This window comes from Denticeps clupeoides, chromosome 7 (assembly GCF_900700375.1).
Source record: "Denticeps clupeoides chromosome 7, fDenClu1.1, whole genome shotgun sequence".
NCBI lineage: Eukaryota > Metazoa > Chordata > Actinopteri > Clupeiformes > Denticipitidae > Denticeps > Denticeps clupeoides.
The window spans coordinates 12,958,101-12,977,462 of NC_041713.1; the positions used below are offsets into that span (position 1 = coordinate 12,958,101).

At 44.3% G+C, this 19,362-nt stretch overlaps 1 protein-coding gene across 6 annotated transcripts; it reads left to right on the forward strand.

The window, feature by feature from the left end:
• Positions 1–5,750: 5,750 nt before the first annotated feature.
• LOC114794845 (cytoplasmic phosphatidylinositol transfer protein 1-like) lies at positions 5,751–19,362 on the forward strand. 6 transcript variants are annotated; one of them, XM_028987660.1, is made up of 11 exons: positions 5,751–5,869; positions 6,087–6,147; positions 6,755–6,903; positions 10,099–10,187; positions 10,502–10,509; positions 11,305–11,376; positions 14,026–14,121; positions 14,632–14,787; positions 15,851–15,914; positions 18,702–18,798; positions 19,265–19,362. In XM_028987660.1, exons 2-10 carry the CDS (start codon positions 6,100–6,102, stop codon positions 18,782–18,784), a joined length of 765 nt encoding a protein of 254 aa, XP_028843493.1. In that variant the 5' UTR covers positions 5,751–5,869; positions 6,087–6,099; the 3' UTR covers positions 18,785–18,798; positions 19,265–19,362. The 6 variants fall into 6 exon arrangements, 5 of the variants coding, with proteins under 5 accessions (XP_028843493.1, XP_028843495.1, XP_028843496.1 ...); XM_028987662.1 differs by having other exon boundaries at positions 18,702–18,794; positions 19,265–19,360; XM_028987661.1 differs by having other exon boundaries at positions 5,768–5,935.

Here is a 19,362-nt window from a genome sequence, read left to right on the forward strand (position 1 = left end):
AAGACGGAGGCTGGTTTCGAGGGATTTTTTTTAGTGTGTGTGTATGTGTGTGTGTGTGTGTGGGGGGGGGGGGGGGGGGGGGGGGGGTAACTGGGTTGTGGCCTTTTTCAAAAAGTTGGCAGGGAGGAAATGCTTCCTTGTCAGAGCAGCTAACCACTTCTGTCAAAAAAAAGCTCCAGTGGTGTCAGAGGGGAAACAAAGTTTGAACTCAAAAAAGGGGAATGCCAGATTATGATGGAATTAAAAACAGGGAACTAACTAACTGAGGGGGGGGGGGTTGTGCTGCCAGTGTCTGAACACATGGGTGCACCGAAGTGAGGCGTTCTGAACTTCACAAAAGGAGCTGTCTTCTGACGAAGCCACAAAAATAAAATTATTCATGCATATGAACACTTTGACTTGTTTCAAAAACTATTCATCTTCTGCCGATGAACAACTTGCTCGATGTTGCAACTGGTTGAAAATCTACATGAAGTGTGCAAATTGCACCTAATGAGACATAATGAAATAATTAGTTTCAATTTGATTGAGGATTACACAGATCCGCTTTAATGATTTTTTTTTTCTCAAGATGAAACATGGATTGGAGTCATATGTTGGACATATTGAAAAGGAAGGGAAAAGCCACCTCAGTGGTGGTAAACATCTAAAGTCCTTCAATTTCCTGAGTGCTGTGTTTGACTGAGAGCCTTCTCAAAACAGTCACAACCAGTTTCTCTCAAATGTGGCAATAAATTCCCAAAATGCAAACGGTTTGCTTACTGGTTTTGGTACAGTTTTTTTTTTTTGTTGTACTCAAGCAAACCCTGAGAAGACCCTTCTAACCACATCTTTAAACAAATGACTATGTACTTCATTATGTTCTTTAGATAATTTAGCCTATTGGAGTATCTGCCTTCTTCTCAACACCTTCCATGAATAGCAAGTGGCAAGCTTTACACTTCTAATTCCAGTCTTGTGCCACAGGCCCTCATCTCAGGTCATCTAAAGCATGTCATGATGAATGATGACAGATTGGAAATTACCTGCGAGACAAAGTGCTCAGTGGCAGCTGCACACGAAGCCCAGGTATTCTCTGTTGGCCTCGGCTTTCATCTGGCCGTCACCGAGGCAGCTTGCCCCGGCCCCTAAAGTGGTCAATTAAAAGTGAGAGCCGTGCAGGTTAGGTCAGGCTTGCTCGCCTTTGCCCTTTGACCTCACCTGCCTATGGGACTCAGATAAGAGTTCGCTCACCCCGGTGTGTGCACCTCTCAGAAGCTTAAACAGACATTTGGCCCAATAATCTTCTTTAAAGGAAGGCCATAAGGGTAAATAAACCAGCCAGAAAACGGGCAAGACAGCACCAGCCACAGGGCATGTTATAATGTGGACATGTTGCCACTAATTCTCGGCGCATTCAGCAAGACTATGTGTCTGGATGAAGTCTGTCGCATTATTTCCAGAGATCCCCTTCCAAAATGCTGCAGCCCAGTTATTAGAATATCAGGTTCTCCTTAATAATAATGCTTGTGGAAGATTGGAAGCACAGCAAGTTGAAATGAAATATGCAGGATTTGAAAATCCCTGCAATCTCCCTTTCCCACTGCCATCAGCATATAAGACTGGGGATAAAATAATCAGCATAACTATGAAAGCGGTGTGCAGCAAGGCATAAGAGATTAATATTTGCTGACCACAGAGTCCAAAGGAGCCTGAGCCATTCCATTTTTTAAAGGCAGCCTTGGTGTTAATATTAGCTGCAGAGCTCCAGTCGAGCAATAGATTTCTTTTCTTTGTACTCAACCCAGGATTCAATTACATTACTGGCTCTGCCATACATGATAAATCTCTGGATTCTTTCAAGGGGGACGTTCAGAAAACATGTTTGAAATGTCAATGATCTCTATAAGTACTCTGGCTAGCGTCCTTGTCGCTCCACGAGTGCAATAAATAACTTGCACCGACGCTACCGTCTCTCGTGTTTTTCATGGGAATTAGCATGATTGATGCATTTCAAGGAGGTCGGCGAGTGCCGGGCACTTTGCCGATTGTTAATTCCTGCCCAGAGACGGACAGAAGGTTTGTAAGAATGCTGCCCTCTGGCCCCGCGCGCAATCTCCCTCCATCGCTTGACCTTGCGTTGCTGGAGTCTGTTAACCGCCATTAGCATCTTCTGCGTGGCCCAGGCACAACCACGCATGACAACACAGGTTAGCCCAATACGACTGCAGCTGGAAAGGTTAACATTTCTCCCACATAAACACTCCCAGGTCGGGGACCAGACCAGTTTTAAGGTGCAGAGTTCAAAGTGTTCACTGCTGTATCGCCACCCTCTGAGAGTTTTTCTTTTTATTATGTGCTCAGAGCCATCGTCATTATCACCCTCCACGGTGGCTCAGCAACGAAGGAATGCTATTTGTCTCTGACCCGCCCCTGCCCCTGCCCCTGATGTGGCAAAAAGCCATCAACAGTACTAATGTAACCAAGGCTCAGTTGTACAATTCTGGCACAGAGGCATGTCTTCTTGGAATTCCTGACATTCTATTTGCATACATTATGTATACATGCATCTTTATGACACACACAGAACCCATGCATGCACATTCATATGGAAAAGCGTACTGAAAACCCTCTTAAACGTTTTATTAATCCATAAATTACATGGACATGGCTAAATTTAACAAGAAATGTGCATGTCACGCCGCTGATAGAGTTTGTTGTGACTTGATTAAATGGTTAGGAAACCATTCAGACAGGAAGCAGCCAGAGGGAAGCCTTGGGAGGGAAACAGGAGGAGGGAAGCTGGGACAACTCTGACCCTGAAAGCCCCATTCAGACCTCAGCACTCAGCAAGGGAGCAAGGCCGATCTCCAGCAAAGAGAGAGTCCAGTGTTCTTGTCAGCGAACCTCAAGGCCGAGCTTCTGGACTGCTGGAGAAAAAAAAAAAAAACTCAGAAACCTCCCACATGTCGGAGTGTATCGTCCATGGCAAGTCTGGCCGGAGAACAGCAAGACAGCAGAGGTGGGGCTCTTTGTAGATCAGTCATCTAAGTCACTCTTCGTCCTTGCGTCTCATAGCACAAGATTTGCACTGAGAATTGCATTGTTCAGTTCTCGCTGACAACAGGTATCACCCAATTCTGCCTAAAGACCACGTCAATCATTAATTTCCTGCACTTGTTAAAGCACAAATCAGAATTTGACTACAAGGGCTTTAAGAGTGTGTCAAGACATTTAAGATAAACAACATGTCTGTTATCTAGTGCCTTTAGAAAGTGACTGTCAAAATTCTACAGTCAAACCTCCCAAGCTGCCTGACCTGGACTGATGTGAAAAGTCAAGTCAGTATGTTAGGAACTGGCAGGAATGTCATCTTTCCTTAAGTAGATTATGCACCATTGCCCTGAAGCTCTTCTTATCTGGTCCAAAATATGAGCTGCCGCCCATGTGAATTTGAAAGACTTCTACTTCGTTTAGTGTTTCATTTTGGGTTTTTTTCCACATATGTTCTTATAAAAACATGATAAAATAATAATTTGCTTTTGCATTCATTTTCAATAAAAGAATAGTTCACTTGTTTTTGCATAAATTTTCAATCCATTAAACTCAATGAGTGGCTGAGGCTAAATGAGATTATGGGAGCAAAACAATGTCACTTTTACTTCAGTAGGTATCACTGAACACAAAGCCTGAACACAGTCTTTTGGAGGATTTCAAAAACTAATTTCTGAGAAGAGAACTTTTCTGCTCGTAACCTAATTGGTAAATTAATTGTTTCCATTGTTAACATGCCTCCTGCTGACTCTCTCTTGAAAGAACACACACACACACACACACACCCACACACACACACACCCACAGGCCCCAGATTGCACAGCTCCTTTCTGCCACCTGCTGGTAAATCTCATTACAATACACGCCCGAGTTACTGTAGCGTCCTTGGCGACCTTTCACTCCCAAGGCCACAGCAGAAACAAGCAAAACCTTGCAAAGTGCCAAAATGTAGAAGTCCTGGTGTATTTTCAATAGCAATATTAAAAAAAAAAAAAAAAAAAAGACGTTCTTAAAGCCCCAAAGGGCGGCGCCTCGCTACTGCAGTAGGTCGTTCCGTGATGGCGTGCGTGCTGTGTACGTACGTGGGAGAGGGTGGGGGGGTGAGAGAGGGAGAGATCCGTAGCAGAAGGGTATTCCACTCTCGCTGGGTCCACTGCACAGATTCGGACAGGTTGATGGATGAGGATCCCGGGAAGGCTTGAGTGTGGAGCATTGCTGGAGGGAACGAGGGGATGGGAAGGGAAGGGGGTGCGAGGGCAGGCTGAGGTGTGTCCTTCAAGCCTCGGAGTGGAGAGCTGTTGCGTGGCCAACAATAATTCGCGTCGAACGTTTGCTTTTGTCGACACAGACGTGGAATTTTATGAGGACGCTGCCACTGTCGCTGCGTTTCACTGCCTGGCATGTACCGGATCTCCCCTTCAGTCCATCAGGCGGTCCATGCAATAAAATATAAAAGTGCACCGTTAATTGGGGAGACAGCAAAACAGTGTTCGCCTGGAGAAGAACGACGTGCGTTGCGCCAGTGTGCACGGCCGGGAGCAGTCACTTGTCCAGGCAAAGTGCCACCAGTTCGCGCAATGTCATTAAACGGCCATGTCGTGTCAGCAGGAACGCAATCTGCGGCTGATATCTGTCCACCCCGCACTGTGGCACATCCTAAAACGCAAGAATGGCCACCAACCTCCGCGGAGAGCCAGAAATGACATTCGGAGTCGATTATCACCCCACGGCGCGCAGCGCACATATCGGCGCGTTAATTACAGCCGTCGGTGCGCGTCGGGTCACTTCGTGGCACTTCGTCACTTATCGGAGAGACGATGACGTCAGACCGCCACTACGATCACGCTAATGCTTGGCATTAATAATTCACAAATGTCACAATCCTGACCATAATGGTTGACTATTACCTTTTTTTTTATTTATTTCACTCGTATCTGTGAAGGGTTGTGTCATAATTGGTACCTTTTTTGGTACCTAAATAACATGTATAGACCGTGGTAGATTTTAAAGGCATTTGCTGGAGATTTTATGTGTTCTTGTTAAGCGCTTTTGCTCAGAAAGTGGAGCCTGATTGCCACTTAAAAGAAGTGTTTCTCAGGCCAAGCTGGCAAACCCAACACATTTCCAAGACGTTGTATTAGCATGCACTGCAGTTTGGTGAAAAGGCCCTAGATTGTGAAATATGTATATAAAAAACCCAACATGTTAACCCAATACGTACAAACAAACCGGCCAATTCCTGGAAAATGTATTGTCCAGACGTCCCATGGCCGTAGAACCACACAACTGAAACAGGACAGTTTTGTCCATAATTTGCAGCAACACAATCAAATCTTCTTCTGGGTAGTTCGCAGAAGTCACGATTGGCCGATAAGATTTAATCACGATTGCTGTTTTATGACTGTTAACATAATTTGATGCAGATAATCATATTCAGGCCATATTTAGGCCCCCACAGGCACTACACAGTATACGTCTGTTGTTTAAAAGCCTTATGAATGACTAAAAAGCAACAATAATAAATGAGAAGACAATAAAGACAATTAAGTGATTATTTGAAAAATTGTATTAATACAGCTTACTTGATTGACACAAATGACTTGTTTTATGTGCCTTATTTATTTACTTTATAGATATGCATATTATGAGCAGACGTCCGAATCGGAGTGGTTTAAATGAAGACAGGGTTGGTCTCCATGCTGTCTTTGCCTCTAGAGGTCAGTCTGCAGAGCGCAGAGCTGAAGATCAGGTCCCAAAAAAGGACAGAAAAGGAGACGCGCCTGGACGCCCAGCGGGCGGCTCTCGGTCCGGCGAAAGTCCCGCGGTTTAAAACGCGGTAAGAGGAGAAAACTTCGGGAATTGCAGTTCTTCCGCTCGGCCAGCTGTAGGCCCGTCATTCCGCGTGAGTCGTTTGTTGTCGTCGTGGTCGCCGTCGTCGCGGTCGCAGCTCTGCGTGTTCTTCTACCTTCCCACGACCGCGCTGCCCAGACCTTTACTGGGACGCAAAGTGACGAGTTTTTACCTCGTTTTTTTTTTTTTTTGTTTTTCCCCAGATCTCCCCGCGTCATGCTGGTGAAGGAGTACCGCATATGCATGCCATTAACGGTGGAGGAGGTAACTGTCCCCTGTCCCCTGTCCCCTGTTCCCTTCCACTCGGGCCTGGGGAGCAAGATGTAACATTCCGATTCCGCGCGAAGGAGATATTTCGGACGGAGGCGCAAAAGTAGGAGATGAGTTACCGAGTAGTGATGCTGAGGTGGCTTGGCCATGGCATCTCCCAGAGCAGGACGCTGGTGACACGGTGACAGGGTCGTGCAGGATGGCCTATGTCCCCCCGGTCCCCCCGGTGTAGGGTGGTAGTAGCCTAGTGGGTAACACACTCGCCTGTGAACCAGGAGACCCAGGAAACCCAGGTTCAAATCCCACTTACTACCATTGTGTCCCTGAGCAAGACACTTAACCCTGAGTTGCTCCAGGGGGGGACTGTCCCTGTAACTACTGATTGTAAGTCACTCTGGATAAGGGCGACTTAAAATGACTTAACTGCCTGACACAACCACATACCTCCAAACGTTTGCTAGAGTCCGTGCCTCGGCAGGTCAGGGGTGTTCTGGCGTCAGAAGCATGATGGTACCTCGGACGGACCGAGAGTGTGTGTGTGTGTGTGTGTGTGTGTGTGTGTGTGAGTGAAGGAACGAACGACTCCCTGTTTTCTCTGCAGTACAGGATAGGGCAACTGTACACCATCAGCAAGCACAGCCACCAGGAGAGCGGGACGGGAGAAGGGGTGGAGGTGCTGCTGAACCGGCCGCATCACGACGCCGTCCGCGGGCAGGGCCAGCACACGGAGAAGAGGGTCCACCTGTCCAGGTGAGGCCTTGCTCTGAGCCCAGGATGTGTGTGACGTCACCTCCACCACGTGATAGGGATCCTGAACACATTATTATTATTATTTTATTGTTGTTTTTTGATCCAAAGGGACGCCCTTGGCCAAATACTAAAGGAAAATTTTTACCCCCGTCCCGTCCGAAGAGCTTGTCCGTTCTAAATAAACCCGATCTGCTGCTTTATCCGATCGTAACTAGTATTTCCAACAAATTCGGCCAACGCCTGTCATTTTTAGCTCCACGGCGGGCGTTTTTATTTAAAACCCGCTACCGCTCTCCTGGAGTAAGCGCTCAAACAACCTTGCTGCGAGTGACGCGTTCTGGTGACACGCGGATTTGTTTCGCCAACAGCTGCTTAATTTCCATCTCTCAAATCGCTGTCATTAAGGCAGGAGGCCCGTCAGATCCCGCACGCTGCCGAGGCCGCTCGGCGCCGCCGTCTCGGTAATGAGTGTTCTCTGGGGCATCAGAACGATTGCTGTTGGGGGTGTAGGGCGAGGCCGCCATTGCCTTTGACCGCAAGGTAATTGGTTTGGTTTTCATCAGGGGTGAAGACCTTCAGAATCCTCCTCGTTGTTCCCGCGCGTCGGTGTTGCTGGACGTGCGCGTGCTGGAGACGTTTCTATCCAGACGACGTAAGCGTCTTCGTTTTTTTTTTTTTTTTTTTACTGAGCTGCGGCCTCAGTTGCCAGGCAACCCTTTTGGACGTTTTGTTTTAGTTATGGTCATGAGCTATTAAAGCATACAAAAATCAAAGCGCACTATTTTTACCCTGCGCGTAACCCTCAGCAGTGCGTGTGAACTTTTAAAATGTGTCATATTTTTAATAACCTCCTTTCAGATGTTTTGTCATTGTACGTTTAGAAGGACAGGAAAGGAGCGCGTGAAAGACTGTGAAAGACTTGGCCTCACAACAGCACGCTGATATATTTGCTCTCGCCTTCAGTTGGCTGGCGAGGGAGAATATTTTCTCCTTTTTGTGAGGATCTCTGCCATTAACGTGCTTCGTAATTTCTGCTATTGAATACATTTCAGGTCGAATGGCCTTTACCTTTAGTCAAGTGCTTTGAAGACGGTCGGGAGCAAAGGGAAAAATACAGAACCCTGTCTGCCTTCTCTAGGATATGCAGACATCTTTGTTAACACTCATAATTTCTTTTAGTTGCGTCAGACTTCCTGAGGGTAGGAACCATCTAAAAAGCAAGGGGGGGAAATGCGCGTTCTGCTGGTGCGGCAGTAAAAAAGAAAATGGCTGCGCTTCGCCGCTGATCTGGTGGAATCTCGGGGCCGAAACGGAAGTTTCTTGCTGCGTCTGGGATCCAGGACTAATTGGCGACACATTCCTTTGTCTCCAGAGGGCGATCTGCGGCGGTGTTAATTGGGAGAGGGCCGCATCGATCGGCGATGGCGTGCCGCGTTGGGAACTCTGGGGGGAGCACGGACACAGTGCTTGGCAGGCCTGTCAGTCATTATTGGTCTTGGCATGACTGGCTAGAAGATGTTGGGTCTGTTTGTAGGGATGTGATTTCCTCGTTGCCTGGGGAAAGTAATTGTGAAACAAAAACAGAACGCACAGAGGATCTTGGGAATTGCCTTTTATACTATGGTACAAGACTGGTTTGTTATACTGGGGTAGTGGGCAGTGGTGGCCTAGCAGTTTAGGAAGCGGCTTCATAATCAGAAGGTTCCCGGTTCGAATCCCAAGCCACCGAGGTGCCACCGAGGTGCCACTGAGGTGCCACTGAGGTGCCACCGAGGTGCCACTGAGGTGCCACTGAGCAAAGTACCGACATGGCTGCCCACTGATCGCCAAGGGTAATGGTTAAAAGCAGAGTTTCACAATCACTTCACTTTACTGATTTGAATACTATGGTAAAAGTTAAATACTGAAAACAGACTTACACGTGGTAAAGGCAAGCTGTCCTATTTAATGAAATATTTGATATCAGTTTACATTCATGTTCATGAATATCACATTTGATTCAAATGTTTAAATTAAAACAAAAATATTTTGTACGTCTGGTTTGGATAAAATGCCTTCAACAAGTGCGAAAGAAAAAACCTTTTTACAAAAAAAAAATAAAAAAATCTTTTGCCAGCATAGATTACTTTTGCCTTGGTGAGTATGGCCTTGGCAAATTTAGATTAATTAATCTGGAAGTCCTTAGAATTCTATTATTTCAACTTTATTCCTTTCATGATGTAAATGCATCTCCGGGCATGTAATGTTCATGCGATATACAGTATATTGCAAATAAAAGAAGACGTAATGAGGATAATTTAATGTATCTATGACATATCACATGTTTATTGATGTGTGCCCTTAATATGTAATGATAATTATTTAAATCTACATCATTGTGGCCGTGACTAGCCTGTTCGTCCTTTTAAATACAGTTTAAAGATGATGGAAGTGAAAGAAGGTTAATGTGCGGTTTTATATGTTGACTTGACAGCAACAAATTATTTATTTATTTATAATTTATGCATTTTATATAATCTTTGCTTTGTAACTGTAATGTGTAGATCCAGTAGCCATAAATATTACAAATAATGTTTCTGCTGTGGACTGTGTTCACATTTAATGTGGTGCTTCTCGTTCACCTGGTTCAATAACAGAACAATGCACTGGCAGAAATGGTGCTTTGTTGCATTTTACCACAATATATAGCATGCCGTCATCATGTCATGTTCTGGTACTGATGCCTTCAGCATTCAAAACTGTGTCCTTCATGAATGCATACTGTCAAGACTGACTTACACAGAGTTTTATCAGGACCATGTGTCTCTGTGTTTTTAAAAAGGAAAGTAATTGGAGATGCTTACTCGTACTAGACATGTTCAGAAGTTGCATTGAATTCAATATTTTGTACAGATATTGAATTATTTCACTGTGTATTATGTTTATATATTGCAAATTAAATAGTTGTTCTTTTAAGTAAAACAACTTGTATGTTCTAGCAACATCCGGTTTTGCTCACCTGATGCACCAGTATATGAATGAGGGGCGTACCGACACAGTTCACACAGATTTAAAATCACACCCCATACACTGCACTTGCACGCTCTGCTCTTCCCATCACTCCCTCACACTCCCTGCTGTGAATTTTTACGTCGGCTTTCATAGCCTGCTCACAATATTCCCGTCTTAATCGCGATGTATGATGACATTTTGCAGCAAGCTTCCAAGTTGGGCCCACTCTTTCCTCCCACGTATTTTCTACATCACAGAGAGAGCCTGGAATTATTACCCCTACACTATAACAGGTAAGCCAAACAGTGGGAGACCGCAGGCTTGACCTTTTCGATATCATCACGGCTGATATTTCCACTGCTCCTCTCCACCAGGAGCAGCCATGGCTGTGCTCTGTATTGTGCTTTGTTTAATATGCACTTGTAGTAGGTGTGCTTAAAGCTATTTATTAGCCGTTGTGCACTCCAAATCCAAAAATCCAAAGTTTTTTCCATGATGTTTTTGGAGCGCGGATGAAAATATGCTGCTAAAATGTTTTTTTAATTATTATTCTTTTGCTTTCATGAATCCACATATGCTGCTGCCTTTTGGACATTCACCATTTGAGAATATACAGTAAGTGTTTTTTTTTTTTTTAAAGCTGTATGGTCCTCTGTATCAGTAAGGAGACATTTGATATGATGACACATGTGCCGGATGCTCCATCTTGCCAGGCCCCCTCCCCACTGTGGCCTGCAGCAGCACGTGCCGATGGTTTTGCAGTAAGCCGAAGTGTTTTGCATGTTCGGAGGGCTCTTGTAAATCTGCCTCCTCGGTGCAGCAAGGTGCTAACACATGTTTATGCAGTCCATGAAATACTGTCACTGGAGGTGATTACCGCCCACCCCTCACCGGTATGTGCCGAAATGACATTAGATTGGGGTGCAGGATGAGGGTGCTGTGCCATTACCATGAAAACGTTTAGATGAAGTATGTGTGCGCGTGTGTGTGTGTGTGTGTGTGCAGCCTTGAGATATGGCTGTGTGTGGAGAGGGTTTAAGGAGGGCTGGGTGTTACCGTCATCTCATCCTATCACGGTCACCAAGGAGACTCCCAGACATGTGCAAAAGAATCCTGGAAACGTATTTAATGGAAGACACTGGCTCTTTGGTGGATTGTTGAGCTCAGCACTGCTTTTTTGGTCAGTGGTGACTGTACATACTGATAACACGGCGCTGGATGCCTGTTAGCGGGCACGCCTTTGATGTGAAACGACCACGCTTAGGCTCCGCGTGGCAGGTGGCCAACATCGCGGCTCTTTTCCTGAGCTTAGTCAGATGTGACCGGTGGAAAATGACCCTTTTTTGTCTCTGGAAGTATGAAACCTTCAATTTTAACCTTGAAACCTTTTTTCTCTCTCTCATTCTCCAGTGTTCATTTTTACCAAAGTTTTCCATCCATATTGAAACAAAGTACGAGGACAACTGTGGAACAAACAACAGCGTAAGTCTGATGCATAGCTGGGTACGAATGAACAGAAAATTAAATCAGTCAGAGGCACAGTTACCATGGCCGACAAATGAAATTGAGCGTTCATGGTACAGTCTTGAACAAGTAGTAGGGATTCCATGAAATCTGAATATATATATATATATATATATATATATATATAGTACAGGCCAAAAGTTTGACACACCTTCTCATTCAATGTGTTTTCTCTATTTTCATGACCATTTACGTTGGTAGATTCTCACTGAAGGCATCAAAACTATGAATGAACACGTGGAGTTACGTACTTAGCAAAAAAAGGTGAAATAACTGAAAACATGTTTTATATTCTAGTTTCTTTAAAATATTCACCCTTTGCTCTGATTACTGCTTTGCACAATCTTGGCATTCTCTCAATGAGCTTCAATAGGTCGTCACCTGAAATGGTTTTCCAACAGTCTTGAAGGAGTTCCCAGAGGTGTTTAGCACTTGTTGGCCCCTTTGCCTTCACTCTGCGGTCCAGCTCACCCCAAACCATCTGGATTGGGTTCAGGTCCGGTGACTGTGGAGGTCAGGTCTCCACTTTTTAAGTACATAACTCCACATGTGTTCATTCATAGTTTTGATGCCTTCAGTGAGACAATTTGGTTCATTCAACAAAATGGGTTAAATTGTTATCAAACAAGCATTCTTTTGTTACATACATTAAATGTTTTAGTTCAGAGTTATAGGGAGTCGTTTTTAAGCCATTTTGCCTGGAGAATATTCCAGGGCAATACTGCACAATGTAAAACCTGGGAAAACTGGTTGTTCTGATGGTGAACGTCCCCATGTATTCAGTTCTGAAGGATAAGGGGCCGCTTTATTTTTATTTGATATTTTTTTTAGATTATTGTTTATGACGTTTAAAGTCTGATAGCCACCGTCTTTCTTTTACTGACTTTCTGCTTTTGCAACTGATTGGTCATGTTGTCTCTTATATGAGCGTAACTTGTGAAAAGAGGCATTGTGCTTGGATAAAGTAGTGTTGTTTTTGTCGACGAACCATGTTGAGGTGATTGTCGTATAATAATGACACTAAATATGGTGTTCAAAATAAAAACTAGACTAAAATGCCTCTCCATTTTCGTGTACGAGACATTATTTCTGCTCGTTTAATTGCGTTATTATATTGTAGAGGCACAATATGCACCACGCACCTCTCTGCTGGGTCCTAAAGCCGGTCATCCACCAGACAATCAAAAAAAGAAAGTGCCTAGAAAACTGTCAATCAGAAAATGGCAGCATTGTATCTGGGTAGAATGCAACACAACCACCATTGAAAAGGCCTCCTGGAAGTATTCACGTTATCCTGCTACTTGTAACGAAATCTTCAGAAAAGCTTAATTAAACCCATCCATAGGAGCTCCAAACATAACCTCAAGCACGGAGTAAGTTATCTTCTGTATTCTGTATTCACTGACAACACCTGCTCAGAACAAGTTGTCTCGGTCATATTTCGTTGTCACAGGATGACTCACACATTCTCATATTAAAATAATCGAATAATTAAAATGTCTGTGATATGTATCAAATCTTTTCTTCCATAAGTCTTGAGCAATTAATAACAACAACGCTAATGGTGGTGGTGGGGTTTAGTGAAATGTCACACTTACCTGTCTGCAAAACTTGAGAGCCCAGCATCTAATGAACCTTTACTTGGGGGAAACTAAAACTAGACAAAAAGTCATCATAATTCTGACTAAAATAAGACTAAAAGAGTTTTTAGTTGACTGAAACTTGACTAGACTAAAATGAACCGGGATGTGACTGAGACTAATAATAACTAAAATGACAGCCTGATGCAAAGACTAAAACTAAAATTAAAACAGGCCGCCAAAAACAACTATAGTTTAGAGTTTATCTTACTGCCATGATTATTTGCTGCTAACCTCTTTTACAAATACTTTAGAAGTGGAGTTCATTTAGCATGGCTGTAACAGAACATTAATGTTTAACAGTTGCAAACAGTATATTCTTACTGGATTGGCTTAAAGTATTTTAACTACATTGTGGAGTAACAGTTAATGGGTCAAACTCAGTAACATAGGTAAAATGAGTTTAATAAAAAATTTTAAGCTAAGGTCAATGCCATTTTAATTGCACAACTAAATACATTGATTTTGTTGGACTTTTATGTTATAAGAACTAAATTAGTTTTATAATAACAAAAACAATTACATTTTTAAACATAATCAAGTGTTAATGGAAATATATTTTATATATATAAAATTTTTGTAAATGCTGGAATGTTTGAATTTTTTCTGACCAGGATCCATCTGGACATTCAGCACTCTTCATGAAACATTTCTGTTCTTATGAGAGTGCTGTCTTCCAGCATATGGTTGATCAAAATCTCATCCCACATATGGGACATTTTGGCCCTACATCTTAGATTGCATGTCCATCACCATCACTTAAACACCAGATGAGAGAATATCTTTTGGAGAAGTGATTTCTTTCCCTTGATGAAACTCACTGAAATTTGGCCTGGTGACTTTGTTGGTCCTTTCTTTTAGTTTAGGATTGTAAAAGAGATTTTAACATCTAAAGGTTTTAACATTGATGCATATTTTAATATATGGCAAGATGATTAATGACAAGATATTCCACATCCCTCCACAGGTCTTCCATCAGGGAGAAGACAGGCCTGATGTTGAAGTTGAGGTCTTGGACATCGCCTACGATGAAATCCCTGAGCGGCAGTACAAAATTTCCGAGGTGCTCATCATGGACCCCTGGCACGTGCCACCTAGCATCGGGCTCCTTCGAAGTGCCTCCCTGATATTCATCTGGTTCCGTTTTTTTTTTTTTTTTCTGAGCTCAGTGGCGTGGCTTATAATTAGTGCCAAAACAAAAGAACATGTGTTTCCCGTTCTCCCCGGGTGAAGTGATTTATTCAGTGATTTGTTGATTTGCTTCACACCGCGGCTCGAAGGTAAGGCTGCTGCATTAAAGATGGTCGTAAATCCCCGGGGTGGATCAGCTTGTGCTGTCTCGCATGATGGCTTCTTGTCAGCCGAGGATTTGGTGCCCTCAAGCTTAAACAGGGGGTGGGGGAAATACAATTGGCATATTGGTGCTCACGGTTACGGGCTGAGCCATATGTAAGCGGTGATCAGATCTGCCACCGGATTGGGCTGAAATGTGTTTATGTGATAGCATGCTGTAACTGCCTTGGGGAGACGCAGTGATTTGGTTAACCCCTCGCTCTCTCGGCTCTCATTCCAGGATTTGCGCTGCTTCTCCTCGGTGAAGACTGGCAGGGGACCCCTGAGAGAGGACTGGAAGCAAACCAGTGAGCCGGTCATGTGCTCTTACAAACTGGTCCGGGTTCAGTTCGACGTGTGGGGCCTTCAGGGCAGGGTGGAACAGTTTGTCCATAAGGTATCCAAGTGTGCAAGGGTCCTGGCTCCATCAGGGGGAAGACCTTCCAGTGCGACATTAAAACACAGTCATTTTGAAATCTTGCCGCTTGTTGCAGTAGGGATATTAAAGTGTGGCGACTTTCCATAATGCCGCCTCGTAAACGGAGTGCTGGAGTCGTAAAACCCCCCCTGGCGCTTAATCTCCCTGTACTCCAGGGCTCTGTTATGCAGCTAAATGCTTCCCCAGAGCCCGTCGTCTCTCATGCCACCACTTGGTGGATGGAACAGCTTATTTACGAGCGTTTGTGTGAACAGGAACGCATGCCTGTTTGTCTAGGCTGCCGCAGCAGCATCTGGGTGGTTGCGTTGGTTGCTGGATGCATCTTTTCAGGTGCCATGATTGATGCCATGTTTTTTCAGCATTTACTGGGATATTTTGGAAGGTGTTATATAAGACGTTGCTCATTGGATGTGTTTAGGAATGTTGGAGTCACTAGTTTGCCAATCAGAATTCTGTAATTCTGTAAAGATTTGGTTTGGTAACACACATGGTAAACTGCAGAGGATGTAGGAGACAGGAAAGTGTGCCAGGTTTTGATAGTCGATAAAAGGATATGGAGTAATCCAGATCTCTCTTTTTTTTTTTTCTCTGAGTGTCATGTCAGTTTAATACTTACCAAATAAGTATTTTTTTGGGGGTTATGGGCTGAAACAATTGGCTATCTGGCTTGAGCTGATGTTGCGCTTGCGACATACAGACAAGAGCATGTTTAAAGGATGCAGAATGAGGTGGTAGGATGTGTTCTCAATCCTTGAAAAAATGGCCCATGGATTGGCAGCTGTACACTCACCTGCCATGAAATCCAGGAGGGGAGACCCTCAGCTGAGAAAAGAAGGGGGTTGTGGGGCACTTCCACCTCATATTTCACCCGCCGTGTCAGTGCTTTTCAACCGTCCTCTCAACCAAACCGTAATAGCTGACACAGGCTAGCTTGCGTCCGTTTTGTGTGAGTGCTAGGAGAACAGAAAATTTGAGGTTTTAATGACAAGGGCCATCATCTCGCTGTCTCTCTCTCTTTCAGGTAATTAGAGACGTATTGCTGGTCGGACACCGTCAGGCATTTGCATGGGTGGATGAGTGGTATGGTAAGTTGGGCCCCTATGAATGAGTCAATTCTTGTTGGTGCGAGTTTCATACCCACAGGTGCATTTGTTTTTCTTTCTGCATGTGAAGCCATCATGATGATTTTTTTTTTTTTTTTTTTTATTGCTTCCTAAACGATAATCATAGTCATTTTCATATGCATAAGTGCACACGGGGGCCGAAATAAGGGGAAAAAGGCATAAAGTGTCTTAGCAGTACAGCTTCAGTGTTGTTCCAATCCAATCACAGATTACTCCTCTAAAGAAACGGACCTTGTTCTTCCAAAATTAATATTACCTTTAATGCCATTATGATGATGGTGATGATTAATAACACAGGCTACCTTCTCCATTAGGTGTTTTAGCTGTGTTGAGACCAGAGGTCATTTCATGTTTTTTCCAGCCATTTTCAAGCACTCAGTGGGGATTGAAGCGTCATCATGCTTACATTTGCCAATCATAATGATAATCAGTGCATGTTTGCTTTGAAATGGGATACGGTCCTGAGAACCCCGTTAACGCCGCATGATTAAAGCAGAATCTCTTGGGTGAAATTTGGTTGCAGTTTGCTTTGCCCAGGATGAAGGAATAAAAGCACAACTTTATGCTGTGCCTCGCAATACTAGAGAGACCAGAACTGAGGGTTGCACTTGTTCATGGTGCCTGTTTTTTCAGGAAATGGCCGTTTCTCTCTGATTCGCTGAACCCTCCCCACTGCTCCAACCATCCCTGACCACAGCAGAGCTGTCTGAGCCCAAGTCAGGCCCACTGATTGAATGGGTTTCGGTGGGCTTTGAATAGGAGCACCGGTGAACCGGCTCACTGAGTCACGGCCCAGTTCTGGAGCGTGGCGTAGCTCCGCCATAAGTAAATTATCTCCGGTGGGCCGGTGGAGCCCACCAGAGCTTTCCTCATCTCAAACCTCCCGGTTTATTGTCTTGTTTCAGCTCTGCGCTATTGTGGTGCTGAGGCAGAGTTTTTTTTTTTGCGGGTACATGGCTATAATGAACAAAGGGCTTTTTAACCCAGTGTGTGTTTGACTGTGGCTACGTGGTGGTGTGTGGAGCTGCTCTGAAAAGTGTGGTCATTTACAGTAATCCTCTTGCAACTGGAAATGGAGAATGAAGGGTGTGCACTTTTATGTAATTCTTAAGGAATCATGCATGCAGATAATAAATAGGTGAGTGTGTGTATTTGTTTGTTCTTGTGATACAACCATTCATGTCATCATCCTGTTAAATAAAACACATATTTCTCTGAATTCATTGGTCATGGTTAGGTAATACACAGAGTAAAACATCAATTATGCATGTTCATATCACCGTGCAGCCTGAATACTTTGAATTAACTACATTAAGCAGTATATTTAGCCCAGGTTAATGAAGACGCACTGCAGCGTTGGTATAATTGATTGTCGCTTGCTTCATAATTATTATTTTTTAAAATCCTGCCTGACATGTTCATAAATAAGCCCCAAGTTTTCTGTATTCAGGTGATGAGTCCCCTTAAAAAATAGTTGAAATTATTATTAGTTAGATGGTTGTGGAGCAGCAGCGGTGCAGCAGGTGAGGGGGATCGAGAGTGTGTGCGCCCTTGGGTGCGTTGCCGTCTGCGGGCTTTCTCTGCGGCGGGAGACGTGGCACATGGTAATGAAGAGGAGACGGGGGTTACCGTGGCATAGGTGTAGAGAAAGGAGGCAGGCTGGAGAATGGTCAGGCAGCGAGGGCTGGTACATTTGAGGGCTAGATGAGAGAATGGGTGTGGTACAGACAAGGGAAATCCAAGAGAAAAGACAAGAAACAATCGGTAATAAGGCTTGCAGCACAGGAGAAACTCACAATGAGCTCGCAATGTACAAGATGGCCGTCGGCCCTGGTGACAAATGATTATATGTGAGTGTGTATTATATGAAGAAGCACAGACCTGAGCTTGCCGGGGTGGCAGTCCTGGGGTGACGCGAACTTGGAGGTTTTTTCCGTCTTGTCAACGGATATTTACGTGTGAAAGACGACGCGGCTGCCTGGCCTGGAGACGTTCCATGCGTGGGGCGGTTGCTGGCTGGCGGTGAGGATTGAGGTCAGGCGTGCTTGAAAATAGCCGCGGGGCCAAAAGAAAGGGAATGGCTGTGACCTCACGAACAGTAACTCTGTCTGGCAGCCGCCCCCTTCTGCACACGCCGCCTCAGCTCTTCTACAGGATCCCTCTGCTGTCCGCAATGATTCCCCACCCCCGTCCCCTGGTTCCCTCTGTGTTTCTGTCTCATGTTCCTCATTTGACTAAATCTAGTCCGAGGATGGGAACCAGTGTTCTAGCACCAGTAGGATGTTCTTTCACATTTCGATCGCTCTTGTGCGTGAATCGCCTGTGGTTTCCTGATGCCTGGCCGTTGCGACCAGTGGCTCTGCTCAGCATTTGTGTGTCTCGAATGGGGTAGCAGAGTTCATTGTGGTGATATAAGGCACCAGATGGATTGGTTTTGGGTCATATTACAGCAGGCGTGCTTCCTAATGAGCTTGCTATATAGAACAAATTATACTAAAGGTTACCAGTCCATTTGGCTCTGTTTATTTAGTGGGGCTTATTTATAGGAGCCCTTATTGATGTTGTCCTAGTTATCATGTGGAAATTGTGCTCACAATCCATATCTCATGACAAAGTGTCAGAGTTCCTGGCTCAGCACCATGTACACCCAATTATTGTTATTAACAGCGTAACTACATAGAACTACACAAAAAGATGGAATGTCATTTGTCTTCTTTTGTCTTCTGTCAATTGTCTTCTTTTCTTCAGACATGACACTGGAGGATGTGCGAACGTTTGAGAATCAAATGCTCGTGGCCACAAATCAGAAGTTTGGATGCCGAGAGACATAAACTCCAGACTGTGTGTATGTGTGTCACTCTCTGTGTGTGTGTGTGTGTGTGTGTGTGTGTGTGTGTGTGTATATATATATATATATATATAATCAGTTTTAAGCGAGCTCCCAAAAATAGCTGCTTTAATTTTAATTTATGCTGGATCTGCATGTATGTGTGTGTGTGTGTGTGTCCGTGGTTGAATGAACACTGCCATCCAGTGGGCAGAGGTTTAAAATAAGTGCTTACTGTAATCTATATTATATATGCTGCACTTACTGTAGCAGCCTACTTTTTATGGGCCTGAAGGGTGTGGTATAAGGATGGAGGGTGGTGTTGTCTGCCTGTGTGTGAAGCCTGCACTCTTCACTGTCGGTACAGTAGAACCCTCTGTTGCCATCTGGGCCTCAGCATGAAGTTAAACTGGCCCTTTTTCTGAAGGTCTGTGTGTGTTAATAATGCCCCTTCTGTTTTTTTTTGTTTTTTTTTGATGCACAGAATGGTTGCAGATTCAAGAAAGGGGACCCTTGAATCCGAGACTTCATGCCATCCCCGTGGACATTCCAGTTTTACCTGTGCACCAAAAACCTTCCCTC

Excerpts from the sequence above, each read along its gene's own strand:
- LOC114794845 (XM_028987660.1), top strand. The coding sequence starts at position 6,100 with ATGCTGGTGAAGGAGTACCGCATATGCATGCCATTAACGGTGGAGGAG. Across the intron at positions 6,904-10,098 it reads AAGAGGGTCCACCTGTCCAG|CAAGCTTCCAAGTTGGGCCC; the intron begins GTGAGGCCTTGC and ends GACATTTTGCAG. Across the intron at positions 14,122-14,631 it reads GGCAGTACAAAATTTCCGAG|GATTTGCGCTGCTTCTCCTC; the intron begins GTGCTCATCATG and ends CTCTCATTCCAG.